The sequence below is a fragment of the Aythya ferina genome, assembly GCF_964211825.1.
Source record: "Aythya ferina genome assembly, chromosome: 16".
Lineage (NCBI taxonomy): Eukaryota > Metazoa > Chordata > Aves > Anseriformes > Anatidae > Aythya > Aythya ferina.
This window is the reverse complement of record NC_140315.1, coordinates 885,687-912,856: the sequence shown is the minus strand read 5'-3', so window position 1 is coordinate 912,856 and position 27,170 is coordinate 885,687. Positions and strand designations below refer to the sequence as shown.

At 48.4% G+C, this 27,170-nt stretch overlaps 2 protein-coding genes across 11 annotated transcripts in view; one reads left to right on the top strand and one right to left on the bottom strand.

Moving 5' to 3' along the window:
- Positions 1 to 1,400: 1,400 nt before the first annotated feature.
- ASXL1 (ASXL transcriptional regulator 1) lies at positions 1,401 to 26,084 on the top strand. Of its 6 annotated transcripts, none has more exons than XM_084537516.1 (15): positions 1,401 to 1,548; positions 5,718 to 5,800; positions 8,710 to 8,818; positions 9,928 to 10,048; positions 10,124 to 10,221; positions 10,567 to 10,660; positions 10,958 to 11,110; positions 11,535 to 11,698; positions 11,805 to 11,901; positions 12,398 to 12,503; positions 12,964 to 13,579; positions 14,315 to 18,227; positions 19,419 to 19,909; positions 20,806 to 20,914; positions 23,486 to 26,084. In XM_084537516.1, the coding sequence occupies exons 1-12, from the start codon at positions 1,489 to 1,491 to the stop codon at positions 17,240 to 17,242; spliced, it is 4,629 nt and encodes a 1,542-aa protein (XP_084393642.1). In that variant the 5' UTR covers positions 1,401 to 1,488; the 3' UTR covers positions 17,243 to 18,227; positions 19,419 to 19,909; positions 20,806 to 20,914; positions 23,486 to 26,084. The 6 variants fall into 6 exon arrangements, with proteins under 6 accessions (XP_084393642.1, XP_084393639.1, XP_084393640.1 ...); XM_084537513.1 differs by having other exon boundaries at positions 9,928 to 10,221; positions 19,419 to 19,691; positions 19,823 to 19,909; XM_084537514.1 differs by adding an exon at positions 21,132 to 21,259 and having other exon boundaries at positions 9,928 to 10,221.
- Positions 25,553 to 27,170, bottom strand: part of NOL4L (nucleolar protein 4 like) — a 54,422-nt gene continuing 52,804 nt past the window's right edge. For all 5 annotated transcript variants that reach the window (XM_084537517.1, XM_084537518.1, XM_084537521.1 and 2 more), the window contains one exon: positions 25,553 to 26,908. In XM_084537517.1, the coding sequence (XP_084393643.1) occupies positions 26,709 to 26,908 (200 nt within the window). In that variant the 3' untranslated portion in view covers positions 25,553 to 26,708. The remainder of the gene's footprint in view (positions 26,909 to 27,170) is intronic.

Here is a 27,170-nt window from a genome sequence, read left to right as displayed (position 1 = left end):
CTGATCTGTATAGTGGGATCTGTTTTTTTGTTTTTTTAAAGTGACCTGCAGCAAAAGCAGCCCCTTGTCCCCAGGAGCAAGCACCACATGACACTGAAGTGTAGGAGTTAAAGCACTTTCTTAAAATCCTTAACATAGAGGTAGTGCCTTTTTAAAAATATTTGCATGCTGCTTGACTCTTCTAAAACACACGCATACCTCTGTGATAGCACCTTGGATTACATTGGTGCATTACACAGATCAGATCAAACTTCTCTTATTTTTTTAGCTGTAGTAGGCCTGCCTTCACTGCACATGGAGCACTTGCCAAGTTCCAGAGAGGCACCTGTACAGCTGGATCTACTCTTCTACCTCTCTTCTACCCGCAGCGTTTAACATGCACCAGGTTTTAGGTTGTTTCTGTTGAAACACAAATTGGAAAACTCAACCTGCAAAAGCCCTATTCGGAGGCTGAAATGGAACTGAAGGGAGAGCCCTGGTGCTAGCTGCTCACCATGGGTTTAACTCTGAGTGCTCCAGGCACTTACTACCTCTTAAATTCCTCTTTCTTTTCAAACCCGAGGTTCTCCTCACAGGCACGGCCGTGTCGCAGAGCTCCTAGAGCCCTCCAAGCTCAGAGCCACACTGAGCCCAGGCGCCTCTCAGGTGCTTGAACCCTGCCCATACTTTCACGTTTTGTATTTATTTGTACCACCTTTTCGGTCCAGCAGTGCCAGGCCGCCCCACACAGAGTTTCGGGGCACCGCAGCGCGCCCGTTATCACCGTTAATCTGTGAGGGGGGCGGCCGGGCGCGGGGACTTCGTGCTCTAAAGAAGCCTCGGGGCGAGCAGCGGGGCCGCCAGGCGCTGAGCCAAACGCCCCCGAGCCGCGGCGGTGCCCCCGGGGGGGCCGTACCCGGTCCCGGTCCCGCTCCGCGGCCTGAGGCGAGGCCGGGCCCTCAGCGCCCCTCAGCCACCAGGCGAGGCCCGCGGCCCGCCCGCCATACCGCGCACCGCGCGCGCGGTGCCCTCTGGGAGTTGTAGTCCGCGCTCCTCCTGCCTTAGCGTTGCAATGCCCCGCGGCGAACTACAACTCCCAGCACCCCCCGCGCTTTGTTTTCCTTCAAACGGCTCCCAGCCCCGCCGCGCGGCCCCTCCCCTCAGCCTGGCGGCGCGCGGGGCCCTCCCGTGTCCCGGCGCGGCCACCGTCGCCTACGCCCCGCCTCCTCCCCCCTCACCTCCTCCCCCCCCCCCAATGCTCCGAGCCCTTTGACCCCGTTGTTATGCCGGGCCCGAGCCGCCGCCGCCGCCGCCGCCTCCTCCCGTAGCGCCCGGAGCCGCCCCCGCCGCCCCGCCCGCCCCCGCCCCCACCCCCCCCGGCCGCCTCACCTCGGCCCCGCCCCGCCCCCGCCGCCGCCCGCCCGCCCGCCCGCCCGCTGCTGCCGCCGCCGCCCGCCCGCGCCTAACGGTCCGCGCCGCGCGGGAGGGAGGAGGAGGAGGAGGAGGAGGATGAAGGAGATGAAGCAGCGGAGGAAGAAGGAGCGCACGTGGGCCGAGGCCGCCCGCCTGGTGAGGGGGGAAACGGGGCCGGGAGAACGGGAGGGGGGCGGGGGCGGCACCCCCGGAGCGCCTCTAGGCCCCCCCCGGGCCCACCGGGACGGCCCGGGGCTGAGGGGGCCTAACGGGGGTTGGGGGGGGTTCCACAACACCGGGGGTGTCCCGGGCTCGGGGCCGCCTCCAGGCCGCGGCGCTCGGTGGGGGGCTCCTGGGGTGGGCCCCGGGCTCGGGGGGGTGCCCGAGGGGCCCGGAGCCGCCTCACGCTGGGAGCCGGCCGCTGGTGGCCTCCTCCCGGCCCTCTGGGGCTCGGTGTGGGGCCCGCAGCCCCCCCAGGAGAGGCCTGTGGGGAGCCCCGGGGGTGCTGCCACCGAGGGGGCTGCTCCCGGTACCGAGGGGCAGCGGGGTCCCAGCACGGGGAGAGCGTGGGGCTGGGCGTGCCAGGAGCTGGGCTGAGCCCTGGGGTTGGTGTCGGTGCTCTGGGGACGTTTGTGGAGCCCCCTCCAACTTCCCAAGCGGTGCCCGCAGCGGTGGGGCGGCTCCTTGCTGCTCTCTGCCCACCCCAGCTTCTCCCCGTCAAGCCTTTAAGCTGAATCCATCCCGACCCCAATTTGTGAGCAAGGGAACGCGACAAACCCAGCCTGGACACCTCGCAGGTAGAGAAGGTGAATGAACAAGTGAGCTCCTCTTGTCCTGCTGGTGTGTGTTGAGCACCACAGCTCGCTGCCTTGGTCCCCGGGCAGCAGCCACTGTCCTCAGGGCGCCCTGAGGTGGATCTCTCCAGATCCCAGGTGCTGGTGCATGGATCGAGCAGTGATCCCATCCCTGCTGCCGTTAGCTCCATAGCGATGCTCAGCCTCTGCTCTGCGAGGATGCGGGCCTGCTCGCTATGGAGGAAGGGATTTATTGGGCTTGAGGGTGTTCTGCTGGCTTGTTTGGTTTGTTGGGCTGTGTTGTTCTGATGTTTTAACCCGGTGAGGTTATGGCTTGGATTGTACAAACATCAGGAGGGGACAGCATGGGTGAGTCCAGCTGAGGCTCACCTCTCACACCGAGCGTGTCCTACAATAGGGTCTTGGTGCCTCTCCTGTGTGAGACTGGTTTGGATATCCGAGTGAGTTCTCACTGCTTGCCAGGGAGAAACCTAATCAGACAGGCATCCGTCTTCCAGCAACTTGCATAATCTTTTTGTGTGAAAATGATAATGTTTTTGACCCACGTGACGTCGCTTGAAAAACTGGAAAAGGGTGCAAGTGAACCTCTGCAGAGCCTGGGTGCGGGAAGCCGGCGCTGCGGGGCCGCACCCTGCGCCCCTGGGAGGCTCAGTGGGTAGCGACCTCGTGGCCGGAGCAGCGCTGGGTGATCTGGTACCAAATCCCCTCTCGTTCAAATGTCCTGAGCTCTGAGGGATGAAAGATCCCTATCTCTGGGCTGCCCAGAACACCACATGCTGCTGGGTTTCTAAGAAGCCGTTTCCTGACGTACCTCCCCGCCCTCGTGGAGCGATGGGGAAGGGATCTCTTCACAAACACTGCTCATCTCACCTACTGCTCTTCTGGCTAGAGCCTCGGGCACATCACAGTAGGTGCGTGAGATGGCTAAGCCTCAGCAGCATCTTAGAGCCATTGAAGAACCAGAAATAGAACCATCTCCTCCTAGATTATCTACTTAGAGAGACCTGCAGTTGCGTAGCTGCACTTCCAGCTTGCAGGACTGATTGTAAATCCACTAAAAATAGATCTTTATTTAACACTAGGCTTACACATGCTCCCTGTCAAAATGCTTTTAATTTTCCTTTCTGACGCACGCTATTGGATTCTGCATTCCTCTCAGTGTTTCCGAGAATCACAGGCAAAAGTGCTTTTTAGTGTTGCTGCTCCTACAGAGCTAATATCATGCACATCCCATAAAATAAGCCTTCAAAGATCCGTTCGAACACCCAGAGCCACGGAACTGTTGGACAAGTGCTGTCAGTGCCAAACACCCCCAACACGGGTGATTTGGTGTGGGGAGCGATGTAAGGCTCCAGCACAGGAACCCCTGGCTCTCAGTACTACAAATCCTGGAGGGGAAAATCCTCGTGGGTTGGTTACGGTGTCGCTTGTGCTGCAGGATTAACGTGGCACGGGCAGAGTCGGGTTGGGGTATGGCTGCTGGAGGCTGGGCTCTGCTGGCTAACGAGGCAGGATCTTCTCCCAGCGCTTGCGTTAAGCAGTCTGTACACTTAATATAGCTGTTGATTGGAAATTGTTCCCCTGAGCGCAGATTCTTTTATCTTTATGTAAATGCTCATTCATGCTCAGTTTTAGGCTGCGCTGTGTCTGACACTTGAGAGAGGTTTTGTAAGCTGTGAAGAATTTCCTTGTTTTTTTTTCAGAACAGGCAGCTTCCCTTTTGTGGATCTTGCATCTGCCCCTGCAGCGATGTGCTTCCCCTCGTCAGCCTGTCCCCTCGGAGTGATGGGCAGTGACAGATTCCGAGGGAGGCTCAGAGGAATGGTAACCCGTGGAGGTTTTCTGATTAGTGAAGGAAAAAGTGTGATGGAGCCGTATTGACAGGGAATTAAAATTGTTTACTCTTTGAGTATAGCTCATCACTTGGTGTTCTCACCGTGTGTTATCTCAGGGTTTGTAGTTCTCCCCTACCAGGTTAGCATCACTTATTCGTGTGATCTTCAAGCATCTGAAAAATCCATATAGGGCGGATGTCGTTTAAGAAGTTCCTTAATCAAAACCCGTGGCTGAGCCCTACAGTAACGTGAGGTTGTTTTTTCCCTATTTGCAGAGGTTGGGAGATGGGATGGAGACCCAAGTGGTCCCCTGCATGGCATTGTTTGGGAGTGTCCCATTCACACAGCCCTGCAGGGCAGGCAGCAGTCCCTGTGCCTTGACTCGTTGCTGCAGTGACTCAGTTCCAGATGCTGCTGATATAACTGGGGCATTTGGGTTCCTCTGCTGCTTCTCACTCAAGTCAAACTGAAAGCCAGTATCGGGTTGTGGAGTCCTCTAAAGCCTGGTGACAAACAAAATCAGGATTGTGCATCACTGTAGCCATTACACTTGGGGAATTTAGATCATGATTATGATCAGAAAGTTCCAGGCTGAATACCTGTGGCCACTTTTCTTGGCTGTTTCGGGCCACGTCACACGCCTGTGGTGCAGTCCTGATGCTCAACCAGACCCAGAGGTCTGCTGTATCAGACTCTTGCATTCAGGGAGCAGCACTGTCTGCTTCGACAGGAGGCAGAGAGTGTCAGGGAGTTGTGGGGTTATCTGCTTCCAAAGAAACGTGGTGGTTTACATCTACTGCAGCTTTCTTTTGGTCTTTGTTTCCTGATTTTGTGGATAATCTTCTTATCACAGAAAAGTCCGGTCCTCTTTTTGTGTCATTGAAATTCTTATTTCTAGATTCTTTGGAGCAGTAAGTTCTACAGGCTTTAAAAGTAATGAATAGCCTCTTTAATCCTTCATGTGTAAGTGGCAATTCTGCTCTTCCTATGATATATGAAAGGATGAGATGTTATTTATTTTATTGCCTTTTTAATACCTGACTTTACTCGTTTGCTTTCAAAGGCAAGCAGTCCAAATCTTTTTAGTGTCTACCCATAATTTTTCCCATATCCTTTGCTGTTATCGTAGTCCCTTTCTGAGTTCTGTCCTTCTCTGACAAGAATTCTGACTCTGGAGATGGAGCGAAGCTGAAATGAATGCAGCAATCCAGGGAAGGTAGGCTTCGGAACTACGTAGTTGGGCAGTGATATTGTTATTACCAGAGAAGTACTGGATTCTCTGCTGAGAGGTGGGAAGGTACGTGGTAGGGAGGACTTTTACATCGCTGAGGGTCTCTAAGCACAGTGTTGAAGGCTGGATGTGGTAGCAACATGGTCTGATGCAGGTTGAAGTCTGGTAAAGCACCAGCTGGCTTTCTTGTTACGGGGTCAAAGCCGAATTCTGCTGCTTTTTTCTTCTTCGTGTTCATATTTCAGCTGATCAGGGACCAAGTGAAGGTGAGGCTGTTGTAATGCTTACCGTCATCTTGAGGTAGCCTGAAATTTTTAGCACGTCTTTTGTAGGTAATGCTGTGCCACTTAGAACTTTCTTTGTCTCTGAACCCCAGCCTATGGAGCAGTTCCGTGAATACAGAAGCAAGTTCTGTGATGACACCCGCTGTTTCTGTCTCCTCAGGTGCTGGAAAACTACTCGGATGCTCCCATGACCCCAAAACAGATTCTGCAGGTCATAGAGGCTGAAGGACTAAAGGAAATGAGGTTAGTATTGGGGATCTCATTTAAAACTGTGCATGGAGGGTGAGGAGGCCTCATACAAAGCCTTGGCTTGTTTCGTGTGATCCTGCCTCATCTCTAGCCCACTTTTCTTCCTTCTTTCTCTGCCAGCATGGTGATTTCAGATTACATTACAGACATTTATATACTTTTTTTTTCTTTGACAATAACTGGAAGCTTTTCTTGGATATTTTGATAACATACAGAGCCCCCTTCATCCACCTATTGTGAAATAAATGCCTGTTGCAGCTCTGATTCCTGTATTGTGTTTGCCACTCATGTGTTTCTCTCATAAGTAGCTCCTGGTACGTTCTACTATTGCAGCTCTAGTTTAGTAAGTTTAAGTTCTGTCTCCTTTGATGCTTCATTTCCAGAGCAGACGTTATACAGTAGGAGACTCAGAAAAGTCTCCTTTGTTTTATATTACTGTCCTGGCTTCTGCTCAGCTTTTTGAGCACTGTGGTAGTGCTGCTTACACTGTTGTGGCTCTTGACATTGTGCAGAAGATATGTCCTTCTCAATCTGGGAAAAAACTGATATGGAACTTAGGAAGCTACAGGAGTGGGAGATTATTTGCTTTGGTTAAGTTCCTGTGGACCTCTGTTTCTGTGAGCCAGTAGAAAATAAGGATTGTCTTGCACATCAAAGAAAATAAGTAGCCGTGACAGTCCAAGTGCCTCAGTTAGTGCTGTGTGGCCCCCCACCAAAAAGAAAAAAAAAAAAAAAAAAAAAGGATGAGGATTTGAGGTTTTGTATGAGTTCTGCCACTGAGGACCAGTGGCAGAAAAAGCAGTCTTTTCCATCCACAGCCTATTGACTGACTTCTGCAGATGTGCAGACTTCTTCTAGTCACGTTTACCTCCTCACCTTGATTCTGCAGACTGTTTCCCACCATTGGGTTTGCATTTTTTGAACCTGTACTCAACGAGCTACAGAAAGTAAACTGATTTCTTCTGGGACCCAGCAACTCCAAGCGTTATCTTGTTTCTGCTCCGTGTTTGTATGCAAAGTCAGGAAACAGCTGTGGTGGTTTGAATAGTGAAAAACTTTGATGCACGTGGAGGTGTTGTGCGTGGGAGTTACCATTGTTTGGTGAGGTGCTGTGCCACTGTGCTGCTGCATCAGTACTGGAGCTGCTGGAAGCTTGTGGCTTGGGATCCTTACCGAGTAGATCTTCTGTGGTTTGGATGCGGGTGGTGGTATCACAGCCCTGAGGCAGGCTTTTAATGAAAACTGTCATATATCTTTGTTTTAATCAATAGCCTGCACCTTTCTCAGATCAGCCCTGTTGTCCAAGCAGGTAGCTAGCTGAAGCCCTATGTGCACAGGCTGTCCTGTGCTACAGGTAACAGCAGATCCATTTTCTCAGACATTAGTTATTGTGATGTTCTCCCTGTTTTTGACAAGTGACCTGTCACAGCAGGTAGCTAAGGACCCAACTTCGCAGCATGCATCATGCTAAACCCCACCGAGCTACATCATCTGTTTAGAGGCTGGTGGTTTTCCTTTGGGATGTCTGTTTTCTTCCCGTTATTAATTCTCTGCTTTAAGCAAAGACTGTTTTCTTCACCGCATAATTGTTCAAAGAATGCAGGCAGTGATCCTGTCTAGCTAACTATGCGGCAGACTTTCCTGGTCCTTGAATAAAAGGCCTTCCTGAAACTCCATTTCCTGAAGGAAATGGCTTGGCGACTCAAGATGTGGTTTTCCCTTTGAATCAATTTAAGGCAGTGTTGTCCTGGTCCGGGGTAACGCCAGCCCGTCAGAAGGGTCCTGGCCCCTGGTTGTCCTACGTGCCCTGTACACGAGCTGGGACGTTGGCCTCCAGCACCAGAGCTGGCTTCTGCCTCCTGGGAAAGTTTTAACTATTTTTTTTTCCTTCTTTGGGCGAAAAAGTATGGTTTGTTTTTTGTTGTTGTTGTTGTTTTGGGGGGTTTGGGTGTTTTTTTGCCATTCTAAGAAAACTTGTTGTGTCTGGTTGGGTTGCTGGGTGTTCCATTAAATACAGAAGGGAAAGCACTAACAGGCCAGAAGGCTGGAAATTTTTTTTCATAGTATCTAAAAATGATCGAGGGTAATTTCCTCTGTTGTTGAGGCTTGTGAATAAACACCCAACAACCAAATGCATTGAGGGTGGAAACAGAAATTGTTCTAAGTGCAGTTTTCAATTTGAGAATGGTTTTCTTTGAAATGTTTTGTCTCAGTCCAATTTTCAGTTTCACTTTTAATAATTTTGAAATCAATATTGCTTTAATGTCTTTTCCAGGTAACTTTCTGCATGCACATGTGTGACTTATTGGAAAACATGAGATTCACATGCACAGAAGTTCCATCAGTGTGAGCGTAGGCTGCTTTAATCACAAATGGCAAAACCAGGCTGGTTCAGAGGACTTGACAAATCAGTTCATCAGACCTTTTCTATCCAACCCTGCCAGTGCAGTCCTGTCTATTAGGAGAGACGTTTCAGAAATGTGTATAATTTTTGCCGACTTTGTGTTTTTCTACTGCTGAGTACATCTGTTTTTTAATAAATTCAAACCAGTCCTGAAAATTTGAAGCAAAAAAGGAATAATACAAGTTAGAAAGGGCTAAAATAATGACCAGGAGTAACTTCAAAATCAGCGCGTTTCCTGTTTTCTGCGGATTGTTTTACTGTGATGTGTTGAGGCTAATTACAGGTCAAACAGGAAAACAGTAATACTATTCTGACTGAAGAGCCTATCCCATAAGGTTAATAAGTATCATCTTTATTCTCCTAAGTCAGATAAATGATGCTAATTTAAAGAGATCTTTCAGGCCGTTTTCTTGATCAGCCCCCGTTTCTGGTGTTTTTTGTTGTTTTGTTTTTTTTTTAGTTATTGTCTGAGTCCCTTTCCTGCCTTCCTCTTTTTCAGTGGCACTTCTCCCCTGGCCTGCCTCAATGCCATGCTCCATTCCAATTCAAGGGGAGGCGATGGCCTCTTTTACAAACTGCCTGGACGGATCAGCCTGTTCACACTCAAGGTAAATGTTGAATTTCTACTCTCAGTTGAAGGCCAAGGTGCAAGCTCTGCTTGTAATGCATGGCTGCGTGCTAAACTGTTACTGAGCATCATATGAGCTGCATCTGAGATCATCCTCTGAAAGTGTGTCTGGAATTCATTATTTCACTTTAGTTTGTATCTTTCGGCTATATTCAGCCATAGGTGATATATTCATTTTAAACCCCTTATTATTTCTTGAATTGCTCAAGTAAGATAAATTCTTCTTCCAGTATTTGGAGTTCAACTCAGGTGGCTGATTATCAGAATGGTCCTGTTTCACTCCTTTTCCGACAGCCACAAGGCCAGCCAATAAATTACATTGGTCTGAGAACTTGTAGCTCCGAGTAAAATCTCAATTGGAAAATGTATTTTCATTTTCTCTGGTTGGATGGTGTTTCACTGCATCCTGTGTACAGTTAGCATCACCATCTTCCTCACATCTCAAGGTCCCTCTGAAATGTTTTTTATTTTAGTCTATTGTCCCAGTAATCATAAATGTTGAAAATATTTCTGGTCTCAGGCTTTTCTTCTGCATTGTTTTGTACTGTTGGATTCCCTGATAAATATCAGCCTAATAGACGCTGGTATTTTGGCTATTTTGTTTGCATCCTTTTTTCCTGCTGTCAGAAAATTTTGTTAATTTGTCATACTTTACTGCAAACAGATGGAATTGAAATGGCTTTGATTATACAAGTAGTAAATGCATCTACTAAGCTTGCTATCTTAGTAGTTGATAATTCTGGTGATACCTGTTCTTTTAGTAGTAAGAATGAGATGTTTCTCTTCATTAGAAAGTGCTTGCTTGTTTCTTGCAGAAAAGCGTGATATGTTAACCTTACACGTTTTGGATATATTTGAGTTATTCATCTAGGAAGTGTCTGTGAAGCGTGCTGATAGTTAGGATGACTTCTTTCCATTAGGAGCCTAAACATGCTTAAAAATATCTTACTGCATGAAAGGGATTAAAATAGGGAAGATAAAAAATCTAAACTAAAAGCTGCATCCACTAAACCATCTGTTCCCATTGGCTCAAGTGGTAGTTGTTGGGAGGAAGGACTGTAGTCACCTGAGCTTTGTTTACCCCTTTAGAAGGATGCTCTTCAGTGGTCTCGAAATCTGTCTGTGCCAGAAGGGGATGAACTGGAGGATACAGCAGACGCAGAAAGCTGCGAGTCCAATGAAGCAAGCACTGTGAGTGGTGATAATGATGGTAAGTGTCTGATAACGTTAATCTTAAATTATAAGCATCTACTTCTGGGTCTGACTGAGTGCCCATCTATTTCAGTGTCTCTTGATGAAACCTCCTCTAATGCTTCCTGTTCCACTGAATCTCAGAGCAAGGCATCCTCTACTGCCAGGGAGAGCAGCAGAACAGCCTCACAGGTAGGAAAATGTGGGACTAATGGAAACAAAAAGCCTCCGAAGGGAAGCTTTCATTGCTGCATGCTGTTGGGATTAGCATGACAGGGACTAGCTGTGCACAGGTGCCTCGGGGAGAGTTACAGGCATGTCTCCTTAGGCAAGGAGTTTCTATGACATGGAGGGATCATATACAAGGAGGTAATTTTGAACACTCCGCTATTTGTAAATGTAATTAATGACTGACACCTGAAGATTTACCTAGGAGCTGGGTGGTTCTTTATTTGGGAAATATGGTACATGGAAGATTAACCTGTCTTTCTGTAATGTCTTTCTTTGTTTTGTTCTTGTTTTCTTTCTGGACCACAGACAACCAAACAAAAGAAAAAGACCGGTGTAATGCTGCCACGTGTTGTTTTAACACCACTGAAAGTAAATGGGGCACACATGGAGTCTGCATCTGGTGAGCATTGCTTTTGTTTTGGTGATTTTTTGCAATGGCTCTGTAGTTAGCTCTTAATCAGTAGTTCCTAATTGTAAGTTTGACTGAGGACTTCTTTAACAATTGCTGAGAATGCACAGTGACTGAGTTGTGCTGTTGAGTATATGTTTATCTCCATCAAAATAGCTGGTAACTGGACAAAACCTTGTAGTAGTAAAACTGTTGTTCTAAGCAGGTAATTTTGGTATGCTAAAAACACTCTGCAAGTTGGGCTTCTGCTGTTCTTTGCATGTTTTTGTGAGATTGTTTTGCTTTTAGGCTTCACAGGAAGGCATGCTGATGGGGAGAGCAGTAGCACATCCAGCAGCAGCAGCAGCTCTTTGGCCCTGTGCAACACCACCTTGCGCAGCAGAACAGAAATAAACAGGGATCCGCCACAGCTGCTGAGAGGTATCCGAAAGCCCACAGCTGGTAAGTGCTCCTGATTAAAGTTAGGAGAAAATCCTCCATAAAAGCAGGCAATGTTGAAGTCTGTGTATTTCCAATAAAAGAACACCAGGTTTCTCTTCCTTTGGAGGGCATACGACATTCTTAAGGCTCTTCATCTGGACCTTCCTCTCTGAACCATAGCGAGCCAGTTGTTGAGAAGTTTGTCTAGTCTGAAAAGCAGTATCAAGAACTGTACCTGAACATGACAAAAATATGACCTCGTATCAAAATCCCACATGCGTGCTTGCTATTAATTAGCATGGCTGAGAGAGCCATTCTTCACACTTGAACATTACAGTCTTTACTCATTTTGCTGCAGTAGTTTGTGTTGTGGGGTTTTTGTTGATAATGTTGAAACATTTTTGTACAATAACGTTTATCTTATTTGCCTGTCCTTAAACTACAGGGCAAATGAAACGAAACAGGGGTGAGGATATTGACTTCGAAACACCGGGTTCCATTCTTGTCAATACAAACCTGCGAGCTCTGATAAACTCCAGAACATTTAACGCGCTCCCATCGCACTTCCAGCAGCAGCTTCTTTACCTCCTTCCAGAAGTTGACAGACAGGTATGGAGGTGCAGCACTTGAGTGTTTTCCACTCGCCGTGTAGCCTCTAGCTTGCAGAACATCTGAAGCAAATGTTTTCTCTTTGACCTGTTTTTTGTCCTCTTAGGTTGGGGCTGATGGGCTGATGCGTCTCAGTGGCAGTGCTCTGAATAACGAATTTTTCACCCATGCTGCTCAGAGCTGGAGAGAAAGACTAGCTGATGGTGAGTAGGTTTGCTTGCTTCTGTGGTTGGAGAATGGGTAATCATTTCGTGGGCTTTCTTTGTTTTTCCTCTTACAGTTAGCAAATGGAAATTCAGTCCAGTTTGGCTGTATATCTGGCTGTATTGCCCCCAATTTTTATCTCTTTTTTTTGTTAAAATCAAAGATGTGTTTTCCTTAGGTGCCATGGGGCCTTCAGAATGGAATGGTGGAGGTGTAAAGTAACATTAGACTTATCTTCCGTTAAATGGTGACCTACATCTGGTAAAACAGAATTTGTTTTGTTTTGTTTTCAGATTTGCTTGAGGCTGTGTGACTGTCCTTAAGTAGTTGCAGGCGGCTTGTAGATCCGTAATAGGGTGGAGAGCAGCATGATAACAGAAGATTTGGCCTTCAGAGAGAGAGAGCTGCTGTACTATACCATTAAAACAAAAAAAGGTTACATTTGCAAAATTTATTTTGTTTGGAACTGAATTTCAGTATCTTGCTTTCGTGTAGGTGAATTCACACATGAAATGCAAGTCCGAATTCGGCAGGAGATGGAAAAGGAGAAGAGAGTGGAACAATGGAAGGAGAAGTTCTTTGAGGACTACTACGGACAAAGGTAATAAATTTTGCCTCCTCTGTCCTGTTTTATCTATGCTTATGAAGGTGGCAGAGTGTTTCTGCTTGAGAAGATGCACCATGAACTCCTTGTAAAAATATAGTTGTGGAGTGAATCATTCAGACTGTTGCTTCAGGGGAATCCTTAAGTGGAATTGGCTTGGTCAGAGCAGACTTTTATAGCCTATTTATTTTGTTTTTGAGACAAGTGAATACTATTTGTTTTCCATCACAGATCTTTACGTTTTCTGATTTTCATTGTTCCCTGTGACAGTAATGTGGGATAGCAGATGTACAGGTTATCTCATTGCAGACTGACTTAATGAGGTTTTGATGAGTCTCTGCTTTGTAATGTGTATGTTACTATGTATAGTGGTGACAGTACAGCTATAAATAATAGATGAAATGCTTAAATTAGGATGGGCTTTAGCTTTTAACTAGTTTTTATGTTTGCCTTATAGGTTGGGCTTGACCCAAGAAGAATCCCAGGAGCAGAATTTGGTGCAAGAAGATGCTGAGAACAGGACAGGACTGTCTGTTAAAGGGGAAGCAAGATTGCCACGTGGTCCTTCTACACGGCAGAGAGACGGGCACTTCAAGAAACGCTCCCGGGCCGACCTGCGATGCAGAGCCAGGAGGAGCCTGTACAAATTACGTGAATCTGAGCAAAAGGAGGCCTCCAAAGAGACTGCCTCTGTGGGACCAGATTCCTCTCTTCGTAAAGAGACCAAACCTGAGATGGACCTGAAGAAAGATGATCCAACAAGCACTTCTACTGCAGTACTGAATCCAGAGAGTTCAGAACTGCATCTCTCTCCAGAAACTTCCAAGTCGCACAGTAAATCGGAAGATCCGTCATCGGCAGCTGCAAGCAGAATTCCTAGTTTGCCCCAGGAGAACTCAGCTCGGGAGTCAAAGGACCAGAAGAGGAAATGCTTTGAGGAGGCTGCCTCTGCATCCTTCCCCGAAAAGAAGCCCCGGCTTGAAGATCGTCAGTCCTTTCGTAACACAATTGAAAGTGTTCACCCAGAAAAGCCACAGCCTACTAAAGAGGAGCCAAAAGTCCCACCCATCCGGGTAGGAAAGAGAATTATAGCTGCTTGGTATCCCAGGGCTATCATGCTTATTAGCATCAAAACATTATTGAAATGTCAAGTGTTGTCATCTTAGCAGAAGTAGTGGCAGGGTTTCATTGGCAGAGCTGGCTAAGTACCTCGGATTACCACAGGTCACTATCTTGTTTAGAAGGGCAAAGAATGGAAAATCATTCCAAGGCCTTTGCACAAGAGCACAGGGTAACCTTGACTGTTAGTTTGCATTTTTGCGGATACAGAAATCACTTTTCCTGAAACTATCTGACTTATTGCAGAAGAGACCTTCAGATCATGTTCTTTATCATGTGTAGTTTCCCAATTCCTTTCCTTTGGGGGCAGAAAAGTATTCCTTCTGAGTTTCGTTGTTTTAACTGGAGGCATCCATCTTGCTAGCTTCAGAGTAGTCATCCTGATGTAAAGGAGACCATTTTGATTTCTAAAGCTCTGAAAGCAAACCACCCGTTTCATATTCATCTGCTGGCTCTGGTAAAGCAGTGTTAATGCTAAGTGAGCTTTACGTGTCGCGTGACAGAGCGCATAAGCAGAGGTTACGGGAGCCGTGCTACTTCTCTGCCAAAGTTTGTTTTTAAGTTGGAATTTTAACTCTTTATACTGAATTCTCATAGCAAGACTTACGATGAACAGATGTTAATAAAATGCATTTCACTGTCTGAAAATAGTCGAGCCTTAGCACTAAGTGCTTTTCTCTTTCTTTCAGATTCAACTTTCACGTATTAAACCACCCTGGGTGGTTAAAGGTCAGCCAGCTTACCAAATATGCCCCAGGATCATCCCCAACACGGAGCCCTCCAGCCGGGGCAGGAGCGGGGCCCGAACACTCGCAGACATTAAAGCCCGTGCTCTGCAGGCCCGAGCCCAGCGAGAAGCTGCTACAGCTGCCATCGGAGGTGGGGGTGGCCCAGGCGGAGGGAGAAGCACTGACGAAGGAGGTGGCAGAGGAGAATGCAACAGCCACACAGAGCACAGGAGATCAAAGAGAACTCATGGAAAGCGTTCGTCAGATCTACAACGAACACAATTACTGCCGTCTCTCCGTCTAAATGGAGAAAAGGCTGACTCTGAGATGGCTGCTCAGGCAGCTAACGCGGATTCCTTTGCCTCTTCAACACAAGACTCCATTTCTTCAAAGCGTGAGGGAAGCGGCGTTCCGGAGCGCGCTGCAGGCACTAGCTCAGGGGAAGCTCAGCCCGTGGATGGCTCACCTAGAAGGCAGTTCTGTGATGCTGTGACTGGGTCATCGTCTGACAGTGCAACTTTGGAGAGGCGGGAGGAGAGCCCTGAACAGCTCCCCTGTGATGCAAGGACTGAAACCCCAGCTTGTGTTGCATCAGAGGAGAGGCAAAGTATAAAGCTGAAATGCCTGGTTCCTCCAGTAAACGGTCTGTCTTGTTCTCAGGTACAGGGAGCTGTGATCAGCCCTACAGGAGATGGGATTCCGTCAGAACTCAAAGGTGGTAGCTCTCCCCCAGTACAGTTGGATTATCCTTCTGATGTTAAGGAAAATTCCTCCAGTTGTCCTGCTCTTCTGCCAGAATTGTCATCAGGTGGTAAAGAATGCCGTGAGCCAGAAGTGATATCTAGATTTAGATGTAATGGTTCTGAAACATTTGTGGAACAGCGCACGAGAAACGATAGCGATAACTCCAGAACAGTGACTGCCGGAGTGGAGAAAGTAATGCCTGCACGGTATCAGTTCACACATCTGCAGGCAGAGAAAGAGAGTGATGGCAAAACAAGTAATGAGGAACAGAATACAGAGTCTCTGGTGAAATCCTCTTTATGTGAGGACTTCATTTCTCAGAATAGGATAGATACCTCTGAAAAACTTGTGCAGCCTAGAGAGAGGTGCCCCAGAACAGAATCGGAAGATGTGTGTCAGCCACTGAGAGCGACTCAAGAGTTCAAGCTGAATGGAGACGATGAAGTACGGAGTACACACAGTGAGACAACAGATACTGCTTCGGATTTTGAAGCTGACGTAGCTGATGAGAACGTAGAGATGGATATATGTTTCAGAAGTGTCAACTGCAGGGAGGTAGCAAGGAAAGACTCCTGTCAGAGCAACACTGAGAGACGTGATAGAGTTAGATCGAAGTTACCTGTGGAAACAGATAGTCTGGCCTATGTTGTGGACTTCTCTTCGGTCACAGAGACGAGCACTGCACCTCCACCTCAGAGATGGGGGCCGCATGCACCATTGCCCCCAAAGTCCGAGAGGCTGTCAGGTTCTGCTCGGCCCGTATCCTCTGTTGAAACCAACAACCCTTTGATGATGCAGCTGCTTAAGGGGAACCGTCCACTGGAAGAAGTCATCCCAGGATCTCAAGCCAGTGTCAAGCTGGAAGTTACACAACCGCCTGCAGACAAGCAGTCAGAAGGCCTCTCCGTGCAAGTGGAGAGAGGCAGCAGTTGCTATTTTGGCAAAGAATCTTCTCCAGATGTACAAATGAAGACGAGCGCCCTAAGCAGGAGTGATGACTTCCACTCAGTGAGATCTGTAGATCCCCAGGAAAAGAAGCGGGGACCAGGGGCAGCGGTGCCTAGAGCAGAGGATATGGAGAATCAGTCTATTCCAGAGAAACATTCCAAAATTGACTCAGCTTTAAGCTGCCAAGACCAACTAGTAAATGTGGCAAGTGCCTCTCAGAAGCATGAAGAGATGAGCCCTCAGGAAAGAACGTTTTCTTCCTGTAGCTTTGAAGAGCAAAAGGAAGTGTCCAAGACCCATCGGGTGCCACAGCGCAACCCACTAACAAATGTTATCACAAATAAAAGTCCTGAGAAGTTGAACCCATCTCCAGAGCCTCCGTTTTTATCTCCAAATGTGAATTCTCTTGGTCCAAATCAGACAGGGAGTACACCGGCCAATAAAAATTACATTGGAGTTAAAGGCAAAAAGCTCTTTGGTTCTGGTTTTCCTTGCAACGCTAGCGTCAGACTACATCACTCGAGGGCTTCAGATCAAGTTTCAGACATGGGGACCTTGGCCCCCAGCAAACAGATTCCTTTGACCAAGAGCTGTGCGTCTGGAGAAGGAATGCCAGGTGTAAGGGAAGAATGGACTTCAAAGCAGCACGTGAACACCATGGGAGAAATAAGAAATGAGAACGCGCTGGCATGTGACAGCCCAACCAAGAACAGTGGAGAGAAGCAGAAGGAAGCAGCACAAAGCCCTCTGGAGCTAACTGAGCACTTGCAAAGTGTTCCGCTGGTTATGGACCTGCCATTTCTTAAGTTTTCAAGGGAACCAGGGAAAAGACACAATCACCCTTTGGAGCCTTCTTCCATACCTTCTCAGTTCAATATCAAACAGGCATTTTATGGGAAGCTTTCTAAGCTGCAGCTTAATTCCACCAGCTTTAATTATTCATCTAACACTCCAGCTTTTCCCAGAAGTCTTGCTGGAAGCATGATGCAGCTAACCCACAAAGCGAACTTTGCTGCAAACCATAATACATCCCTTTCTGTGCAGATGTTTGCTGATAGCAGCAGTGTTGAAGAAATATCGTTCAAGTGTTCGTGCAGCCTTAAAGCCATGATTATGTGTAAAGGCTGTGGGGCATTTTGTCATGACGACTGTATAGGACCCTCTAAGCTTTGTGTATTGTGCCTTGTGGTGAGATAATAAATTATGGCCATGGGACAAATTGTATATTCAGTGTGTGTATTTTGATAATGACTGATCCTAAAACCTGTACACAAAATGCTATTCTGTTTATAGTAGAAATGCTGTTACACTTTGTTTTGGTGAGGAAAGTTGACTTGCCTTCCCACTGAAATCTACAGCGCAAAACCCTTCCTTGCTCACAACTACTCCACTGTCTGTGGGCTGCGCCCCACTGGAGCCATCCTTCTGCTTAACGCTCTTGTGGAAATACTGATTGTGCTCTGGTACACATGCTGAGACTAACACCTGGCCGGGAGGCAGTTTGCTGTGGCAATCCGTGGACCCTCTGTAGAGGAAATCTTTACATCCAAAGGAACTGGAACAGGGTGTTTTCTATTTCAGGGCTGCGCTAGGTTAGCCCCTACAGTCTTCCACTCTCCCCTTCTGCCATCTCCATTCTCGGTTTGTGTGGGCAGCACCACTGTGCAGTAAGTGCGAGCAGAAAGCTGCTCTGCAGGAGACGGTTCTGCACGGGCTCTGGATGCTGCAGGTGGACGGAGGGACCAGCGAAGCACTCTGCAGGTGGAGCCGCGTGCAGCTGACCGGGTACTGGATGGAGCCAACTGAGAGGATGCAAGAAGCAAATAGGTGGCACGTGCCAACTGAATGCCTTCTGCTGGTCTGCAGGAAGACGCGTGGGCCATGGGACTGCGTGCCTGGCTGAACTCTTGGACCAGCTGCTGTGACTGCCTCTTTTGGCTGGCTGTTGCTACAAGTTAGTGGGGAAAGTCAAAGGTTCCTAGAAGCTCGTTTAGGTGGCCAGCGATCTCTGTATTGTAGCTCTGCAATGAGGACCTTAACGTGACAGCATCTGACCACTTGCAAGTGTCTAGCTGTGCATCTGTGTGACGATCATCTAACATTTAAAGCAGTATTTTTTTTTTTTTCCTTTTTTAAAAAATATTTTCATTCTTGGATGTATAAAGTGAATTATTTGGCTCCTGTAAGTATCCTCTATGCATCTGTTTGATCATGTATTTATATGTTGTACACAGTACTGGCCAACTCTGTAAATGGATGTAATGTACATAGAACATAAAGGGTTCTTTTTTTTCCTTGGATTTTCGGGCTCTACAGCAGTATTGCATTAAAGTGGTGTTAGTTATTAATCTGCATCTGTAGTCAGAGCCACTGTATTCTGTCTTACCTAGCGTGAGGCTCGACATGCAAAGGTGACTCTCGGTTCTGACAGCCTCCTCCTCTGCCCAGGGCTCCGTGCTGTGTTGTGCAGGTAGACTGTGATGTAGAAGCTCGAGGATGACCCGAGGGGCTTTGCTGAGCTGAGTGTGCTTTCCTGGTCACTCCGAGCTAGCTGCCAGCTGTCGCTGTAACTGCATCTCCCAGCGCTCGGCTGGGGCTGCACTGCAAAAAGCTGAACGGCCTCGTGCAGCCGTGGGCTGGCAGAGAGCAGAAACTCGCCTCTCTTCCTCCTCGGAGTAATTACTTACCAAAAGTGAATTGCTTCAACGGGGGCAAAAGTCGGCTGTTCTTCAAGCACACAGTAGCAAGAATTGTGGGGGGGTTATTTTTATTTTTTTTCTGCTTGTATCTTTTCTAGCTCTATCCTACCTCCCTTCACCGTGCACTTTTTTGTTTTTTTGTTTTTTTAAAACTGAGATGCAAGCCTGAGGGATGCAACAAGTTTAGTCTCAAATGGTTTATCTTTAGTGCATCTGACAGTCTCATATTGTGGAAGGAGAGAGAGAACCAATTCCTGCGTGCACACGCGCACCCTGGGATGAGCTGAAAAGCAGTATTAGTGAGGTCGGAGCGGAGGTGTGAAACCTGCTTACCAAAGATCGGGAGCAGAGCTGGGGTTCTCTGGCTCTGTCTCCTCTGGGGCCACTGTAGTGTACAGATTGAACCGGTCTGGTTTGCAGAGCCCTCCGGGGGGGCCTGCTCATGTATGTCCCTTGTGGTATTGGAAAAATAAACACTCTGTAAAACCTCCATTTGTGGTTTCAATCCTCTTTTTCTGAAATCATCCGCTGTGCTCTTTAAGACAATATTGCTTTTTTTTTTTTTTTTTTTTTTTAAACTGGGAGTGCTCCAGAGCTTCTGGGCTCAGATGATTAAAAAGAGGGGGGAGTGTTGTTGTCACAGCCTCATCACGTTGTTTTTTATACACTTGCAGATAACCGAAGACCATGCACCTGCTGCAAACACTGCGTGGCTCTTGGGAAGTAGATGCTGGAAAGGCTCACACAGAAGCCGTGTGGGTGTGGGATGCTGCTGGAGCCAAGTTTGCACGAGCCCCTCCGCAGTGACGGTGACCCCAGCCACCAGCCTCCCCGTGGCACTGGGCTGCAGGCGATGTGCTGGGGCTTCCCCAGCAGCACCGGGCAGAGCCTCTGCTCCTGCTGTTGTACAGCTCGTGTGCTATGGTGCTGTCCTAACAAGCTGCTGAGTAAATGGATCTGGAAATGCTTTCAAAAGCACAACATTGGGATACCAATTATGTTGTTTGTGGGTTTTTTTGAAGCTATCTGTACATTATTGATACATTCTCTTTTTTTTCTTTTTCTTTTTTTTTTCTAGGTAGGAAGCATTTTTTAAAAGAATAACACGGAAGATCCCGTTACGTGCCTCGCTTCTGCTCTCACTGCGTGGATCCTCCCAAGGCAGGTGGCGATCTCATGCAGCGGGTGGTGGGGCTGCTGGGGGTGCTCGGATCCGTGCGGCAGTGCAGCGTGTAACGAGGCTCTGTCGTGCTGCAAAACGGCCGTGGCCGTGCTCTGCTCTCAGCTCCACCACGTAATTAATTCTGGGCTGTTTGCGTGCACGAGCGTGGTGGTAACGGAGCCCACATTCCTTGGGCTGCTTGCTTTAAAAATAGTGATAGGAATGAAAGGGGGGGAGCAAAACCAAAAGCTGAATGTTTGCTCCATCTGAGTGCAAAGAGAAGCTCTGTCCCAAGCACAGGAGGAGGTTAAAGCTCTGAATCCTTCGCTTTTGGAGCTGAGATGTCTCCATGTAGCCGTCAGTCCTCGCCGCAGTCTTTCGGCAGAGGCAGCTGGCTCGTGGAAACCTCCTGACCTCAGCTGGCTGAACATCAGCTGCTGCTGCTCTGGGGTCCTGTTCACGAGGGGAGCCGTGGGCTGGGGCAGCAGCTGCTTTGGCACCAGCTTGGCAGGGAGAAAAAAGGGCTTAGGAAGGAGAAAAGGTGGCTGTGGCTTGGGGTGGTGTGCTGGTGGTGCCCTGACTGGCAGCCTGTGTCTGCAAACATGGGTGTCTTTAAACATACCCAGGTAATTTAAATAAGCTAAAACCAAGGAATGCAAAAACTTTGTTGTTACTTAAGGGAGCTTTGAAATTGTTAAATAATTGAAATCAGCAGTTGTCTTTCATTGGTGTGGTGAAGGGTGATGTCAGGATTAGTTATCTGCAGAACAGAGGCGCTCGGAGGCTTCGAAGTTAAACTGTTATTAACATCTGAATTTCACACAGAACAAATATAAATATTTTTTTTTTCCTCCATGACATTTATCTACTAAATAACCGATTTCCTCTTCCAAAGGCAGTCTCCTGCCCACTGTTTGCATCCCGCTTTGCAGCGCCATGGAGCAGTGGACAGCCCAGCCAAGGCTCTCCATGGCAGAGCTGCAGGAGCAGCAACAGGAATTTCCAGAGGTAGGGGAAGGGCTCTGCACGGCCACGCGACTGCTGCTGCTGCTGCCTGTGACTTGCAGCAGCACCTCCCTCTCTTGGTTTCCACTTTGGGAACAGAGCTTCCCCAGGGGCTTGATGTGTGTTAAAACTGACTGGTGTTCTGGAAGTGCTGGGACACGCATTACCTGCGGTAGCTGTGTGCACACAGACACGTGTGTTAACAGCAATTAACACGCAGGGTCCATTTTGGGATGCGCTGTCCCAGCTGACTATTGACGAGTGCAAATGTTCAGGGCACCCTTTGGCTGCTCGCTCAAGGCTTTGGCAGCAAATCCCTGGGAAGGTCCTGCCCGTTCTGCATCACAGGTAAGGGCGTACGTCAAAATGGGATGTTTCCACCAAAGCTGTGACCGGATTTGACTCATCTTTCCTCAGCCCTCCTGACTCAGCCAGTCACTGAGCCCAGTCAGGAGATTTTATCTACATAGCGCTTTGAGATAGACGTTTTATGGATGCAAAGATTTATTATACTTAATGAATAAAGCTGATAACGAAAAATCAGTATTTTCCATGAGGAGAGGGAGAACTTTCCACAAACTTCAATGAAAACTCCATATTTCCACAAAAAACAGACACTTCACAAAATTAATTTTGTCAAAATATAAATTAAGCATTAATCCGTGACTATCCCCGCCTGTGAGTGCTAACGCTGCTCTCTACGGTAACTGCAGCTGTCTGTTACGGAATGGAAAGCACAGCTTATGTCAAAATAATTGCATGGTAAATTTTTTTTTTAAAAAAGACCTAAATTTAGAAGCCGTTTTGGTGGCGAATGACACTGACCTCTCGCGCGCTGCGGGGCTGGGGCTGGGCTCCGCCTGTGCTGCGCTGAGCAGACGCGGCTGGCGATGGCGCGGGGCGCAGCGGGGAGCCAGCAGCCCCCGCTGGGGTTGATTTTGAGGAGAGAGCCCTTTTTGTTATACAGTGTTTATTAAGTAGATTCAGTCTTATATATGATATACAGATTCAAAAGAAAAAAAGGATTCCACATACTTATGAAATCAGTGCATTTAGCAAGTAATACCATGGAGATAACAGCTTGATTAACAGCTCATTGGTCTTTGTTAAGTGAGGGGAACAGGGAGTTGGCCTGTGCTAATCATTCCACAAACAGAACAGAATTAAGTTGCATCACATATATAATAGACACACATTCTAAGAATTAAAATATTAAGCCACATTTACTGGAAAAATCCACAGTATATAACACAAATAACTCTTATCAAGCTCGTTGAGGAGGAAGTGCTCATCTGCTTAAGAGCCACATTAAGTTGCATAGGTGCCTATCTGCAAAAATATCATTTTGAAATGAATCAATTGATTAAGCAATAAAGTGTCACCTTAAAAGCTGGATTAAGTGCCATATGCTTTCTCTCTGGCCCCTCTGGAAAGCGCTGACTTTCCGAAGAGCCATCTTCTGCTTCGTTTTGGAGCCCCTCTTTCTCCCGAGGGAACGCTCTCCTACCATTTTAATCTGAAATTAACATCTCGGGCGATTTAACCATGTTAGTTAAAGTATGTTTCCAATTATGCCGATGAGTGTTTTCCCCCCCCTGCTTCCTCACAAGCCCCCAGTTGGCTCGATTGCGCTTCTCCATTGTTTGGACCCTAAATTGAGCTGGGCAGCTTTCACCTTTGTGCCTCCAATGTCAGAAGGAAGATGGTGAAATAGCAGGACTGTGCCATTTGTGTTTGGAGGTCTGGTTATTTAGTGAACTGAACTTCAGATTAATTCTCATTTTGAAGTGCAGCCAATCTTTAAATTGGCCACAGGAAAAAAAAAAGTGATAATATCTTGTGCAAAACCCAAAGCTGTTTAAAGGGCGTTTCGATTCTGTGGGGTCTTCCTTAAGGTAGGGACGTGTGTCAATGAGGGTGAGTGAGTCTGTGGCTTTGTTAAGCAGATGAACCGGGTGAGGTGCAGCTTCCTCTTCAACAGCAGGTCTTGCAGAACACACAGGGGCCGGGAGTTCTGTACATGTAAACAGTACACTTTCACTGAGTCCAAAATTAGGAGCAAAAATACAAAGGTTCACATTGGTCTTAGGTAGATACAGGCGAAGAACTGAGCTGTACAGCTCCGAAACAACCAAACAAAAGTTTCTAAAGCACCACTAAATTATATAAAAATCAGACCATGGACGGATTGTAGTTGGTATTCTGGTGAAATACTATGCTACCTTGTAAAAAGTTTTACAAAAAATTACAAATCAAAAGTATATTAACCCTCTGAGTTCAAAGCAGCATTTTTGTAATGAACTGGTACTAAATCCGACAGCCACCCGTGGGAGGGAAGTGGCCCTTTGGATCGGGGAGGTACGAGTTACATCTGCTCGGAATCCCAGGAACGCTCTCCCATGTAGAAACACCGTCATGGGAACCGCACATCCAGGGCAGGATGGTTGTATTTAAAAAAAATAATAATAAAACACCAAAAAAAAAGCCTATTTTCTCGATCCGTGATTAGCTTTTCTTAAACAAAAAAAACATCCAGACCATTTGCTAACCCAGCATTCTCCTTTCACCTCTCAGAAAATCTGGAAAGCTGTTGTATTCTGCTCCTGCTCACTCCTTGTTGAGAACCTAGACTAGATCCTGACCCCTTCCTGCCTGGGGAGAGCACAGGAACGTGGCTGCGAAACAGTCCTGGCCCGCAGAGGAGCCACAGCTGGGTGCAGATCAGGTAAAGAGCACTGAGATGTCTGCGGAGCTTGCTCCAAAGAAACCATAAAGCTGTGGCTCGCAAAAAAATAAAATGAGAAGAAAAAAAAAAAATCCCTGACAGAGAAATTCGTAGTCGATCTCGTTTGTTTCATAACTTGTCACAGATGTGGCTGTCACCAGGGCTTTGGAAATCTGAGTCTGTACCATTCAGCTGCAAGTTATGAACATCAGTTGTTGTGACAGGGTAGACTGTTTAACATCCTTCCTATGCAACCATGAGTCTCATCTGTGTTCTACCAGCAGTTTAAAAAAGTGTAAGAGCTACTAAACTTTAATACATGCTAAGACAAGTTCAAAGGTGATCTGGTCAAGACAGCTAAAACTTGTATAAATAAAACTTTAAACAAACTGTAGCTGATGTCAATCTGTTCGTAAGCCCCTGGGTAACCTCTTTTTCGGTGAACTGGATGGCAAACCTATGGCTAAATGTTCTTCGGGGCCTCTTACGGGAGCAGAGGCACCAATTGGGTTATAATCGTAGAGAGAGAGAATTCTGGGACAGCGATTGTCTCTGCCTCTCTTTCTTTAACATTAAGACTTTCACAAATGGCTGCGGTTACATATTTTGTAAAAGGTTTGTTACTTCATGGTATCCACACAAAAATAAATATTTACATAAATTCCAAGTATGGGAGGATGCAGTGGACAAACCAAGCAGGCTTGTGAAGTGCTGGGGAAAGCATTGAGTCTGGAACCTGGCTCGCGTGCGGCCGCCGGGGCCGGGGTCCTGCTGCGGACCCCAGCCCCGCTCCCCTGCCTGCCGGGCCGGGGGGGGAGCCCGGCCCCAACCCGGGGTGCTCCGAGCAGACACGATGCTCCCCGTTCCCACACCAGCACGGCACCAGCAGGCCTCCACCTTACCTCTGCAGGGACGCTCGGGCTGCGCGGGGCGGCCGGGAGCTCCGTCCCTTTTCTCCAAATGTCAGGGGAAGTTTAAGGTTTGGGGAAAACAGTCAATGCAGCGCCTCATCCCTTCTGATGCCGGGCCAGGCAAGCCTGTCCTCAAAAGCCGGTGGCTTTTTCTGTACTGAAACTAAGAACTGGGTCTAGGTTTTTGTTTTTCTTCCAGTGTGTTGGGCGTTCAGTTGGCTACGAAGGCTACTGAACGAGCTGCCCGGGTCCACTCCTGGCGGGGGACCGGCCTCTGCTACCTGTAACAGCCCCGGGCCGCGCCAGCAGGGCTCTCTGCAGCTCCTGCCCGCGCCCTCCGCAGAGCAGCAGCCCTCATCCTCAGGCTCAAAGCGGCCTAAAAAGAGAGGAAAAAAAGAGGGGAAAAAAAAAAAAAAAAAAAGAAAAGAAAAAGAAAGCTGGCTCCAAGGAGAGAGAGTATCTCTGGTCAAAATGAGCTATATATGGTTTTGTACTTATCAAATCGATCTCGTGGTGACAATTCCTGCCCTTGAGCAGGGCCGGGAGGAGCCACGCCAGCACTGGGAGGGAGGCGGCGAGAAGAATTGGCGGTGTCAGGCAGCACTTCTTGCTGCTCTATATGGCTACAGAGCGCCTTGCATTGCTTGGCTCTGCTCAGCATCCTAGTGCCTGAGCGAAGTCCCTGGTTTTAGCAGCACTGGTAGTAGGTATTGCACTGAGCAAAACGAAGTGCATTATTGGGGGAGAGGGACGGTAACGGGGCAGGATGGTGACCAGACTATGTTTTTTTGTTTGTTTTTGTTTTTTTTTCCACACTTTGGGAATTGTGGGCTTGTTCCAGGACTGTGGCCAGGGAGGGGGGGAGGATCCTGGGCCCTGGAGGGCTTTTTTGTCAGGTCTGCTGCTGAGCGGTGCCCGAACGTCTTCTGGGAAGGAGCGAGCCGCTCGCTGGCGGAGCTTGCTTTCGCGCAGAGAGTCCGCGCTAGCCTTTATTACACCCGTGCGTGGTTTCTAAATAGTTTATTCTCTTGTTGCAACCCCCAGTGTCGGTTTCACACAGACTTTTGAGCACAGCCTCCCTCGCCGAGGAGCGCGGCGCGAGCGTGGTCGGCGCGCGCTGGGCCAGCGGCGGCACCCCGGCGGGACGGAGCGCGGCGCCGGCGGTCCTTGGCTGCTGGTTTCGTCCCGGGCTCCTCCGTGCTGTCCTGTCCGCTTGTCTGCCACGCTTACAGTCACAGAGCCAGCTCGGGAGTCCTGGAAAAAGCCCACAATGGAGTGTGAGGTAGAATACAGATGGTGAACGCGAGACAGTGTTTCTCAGGTGCTTCCTTCCTTCCTTCTCTGATCTGCAGTGACTTAAAGGAGCGCCAGACGTCCTTCTAGCCGGTCTGCTGAGCTTGCCGAGTCTCTGCAGGAGATTTGAGCCCCCACTGCTGCTGCTACACGGGGCTGCTTAGCGCCAAGGTCTAAGCAGGACGCTCCCTCCGTTGGTCAGCTTCCACCTGCGCTTACCGGGGGCTGAGCAACCTACAGGCGCGAGGGCTGGATGGCGAACTCGCACCCTGTGGGACAAGGGCTCCCCAGAGAAACAGGCATAGCTGCCTGGAAATTAGTAGTGTAGTGATATGGAATGTGTTATTTCACAGGAATAAACTCCTTCCGATCAGACAGACAAAAAAAACTGGCAATCTGTACAAACTCAAAAGAATCCATTTTCAGAAAAATAAATTACTAAGGGGTGAGGAGGGTCCATTTCTCAATAAATATGTGATTCAGCTCACCTAAGACTTGGAAATTATCTGGGGACGGGATTCTAACATTTGGGTCCACAAAGGTTATTCTAAATACATCTGCAGCCCCAAACCTCCCCAGGCTCCCTTCTGCCCTTGAAAGTCCCACATCCTTCCAAGCCGCAGGTTTGGCTTCTGGTCAGCTGGACGCACGTGTGGTGGTACGGTTCAAAAATGTGTCCTTGTGCCTGAAGTCCCAGGTGCTTGGAGTGTAAAAGAAAACAGGTCTTTTGGGTTCCACCTTCTAAAACTACATGTACCCACTGCTTCACGGGAGGACGATGGTGGTCCTGAGCAGGACACTGCTGGGAGCCTCTTTCTAGCAGGTATAAATTGTCTTCTTGACAGAGGAGCGACGCAGACACGAGGAGTCAGTTCTGCTGTAAAATGAGGTTTTCCAGTTCATCTGCAGATCGGAGCAGAAACGCCGCGGACTCCCGGTAGCCGGCGATCAGCTGCCGCACCGCGCTGATCTCCGTGGGGCTGAGCTGGGCGGCCTGCATTCCCCTGCTGGTGCTGTTGGACGGGGCCGTGCTGGAGGCCCCCCCTTTCATGCTGAGATCAGTCGGACCTGCCAAGGAGAAGCGAGAGGGAAGCTCAGGACGAGGCAGCAGGTCCCCAGCCGGACCCCGTGCTGCAGCTGCGCTCGGAGCCGAGCACAGGTAAGCGGCCACGAGCTGCGAGGGAAGGGACTTTTGAGTCAACATTACAAAAATCACTTCCTGCAGTCTGCCTCATCTGCTCTGCTGGAAGTTCGTGACCGCCGCCTGCCAGCCCCGAGCTGCCAGGCGCCGAACCTGCGCTGCCAAGCTGCCTGCCAGGGACGTCCCTGC

Bases quoted from the DNA above. Each gene is read 5' to 3' on its own strand.
- ASXL1 (XM_084537513.1), top strand. From the start codon at position 1,489: ATGAAGGAGATGAAGCAGCGGAGGAAGAAGGAGCGCACGTGGGCCGAG. The intron at 10,222-10,566 runs GTAGGAAAATGT...TCTGGACCACAG, and splicing joins GCAGCAGAACAGCCTCACAG to ACAACCAAACAAAAGAAAAA. The intron at 13,580-14,314 runs GTAGGAAAGAGA...TCTTTCTTTCAG, and splicing joins CAAAAGTCCCACCCATCCGG to ATTCAACTTTCACGTATTAA.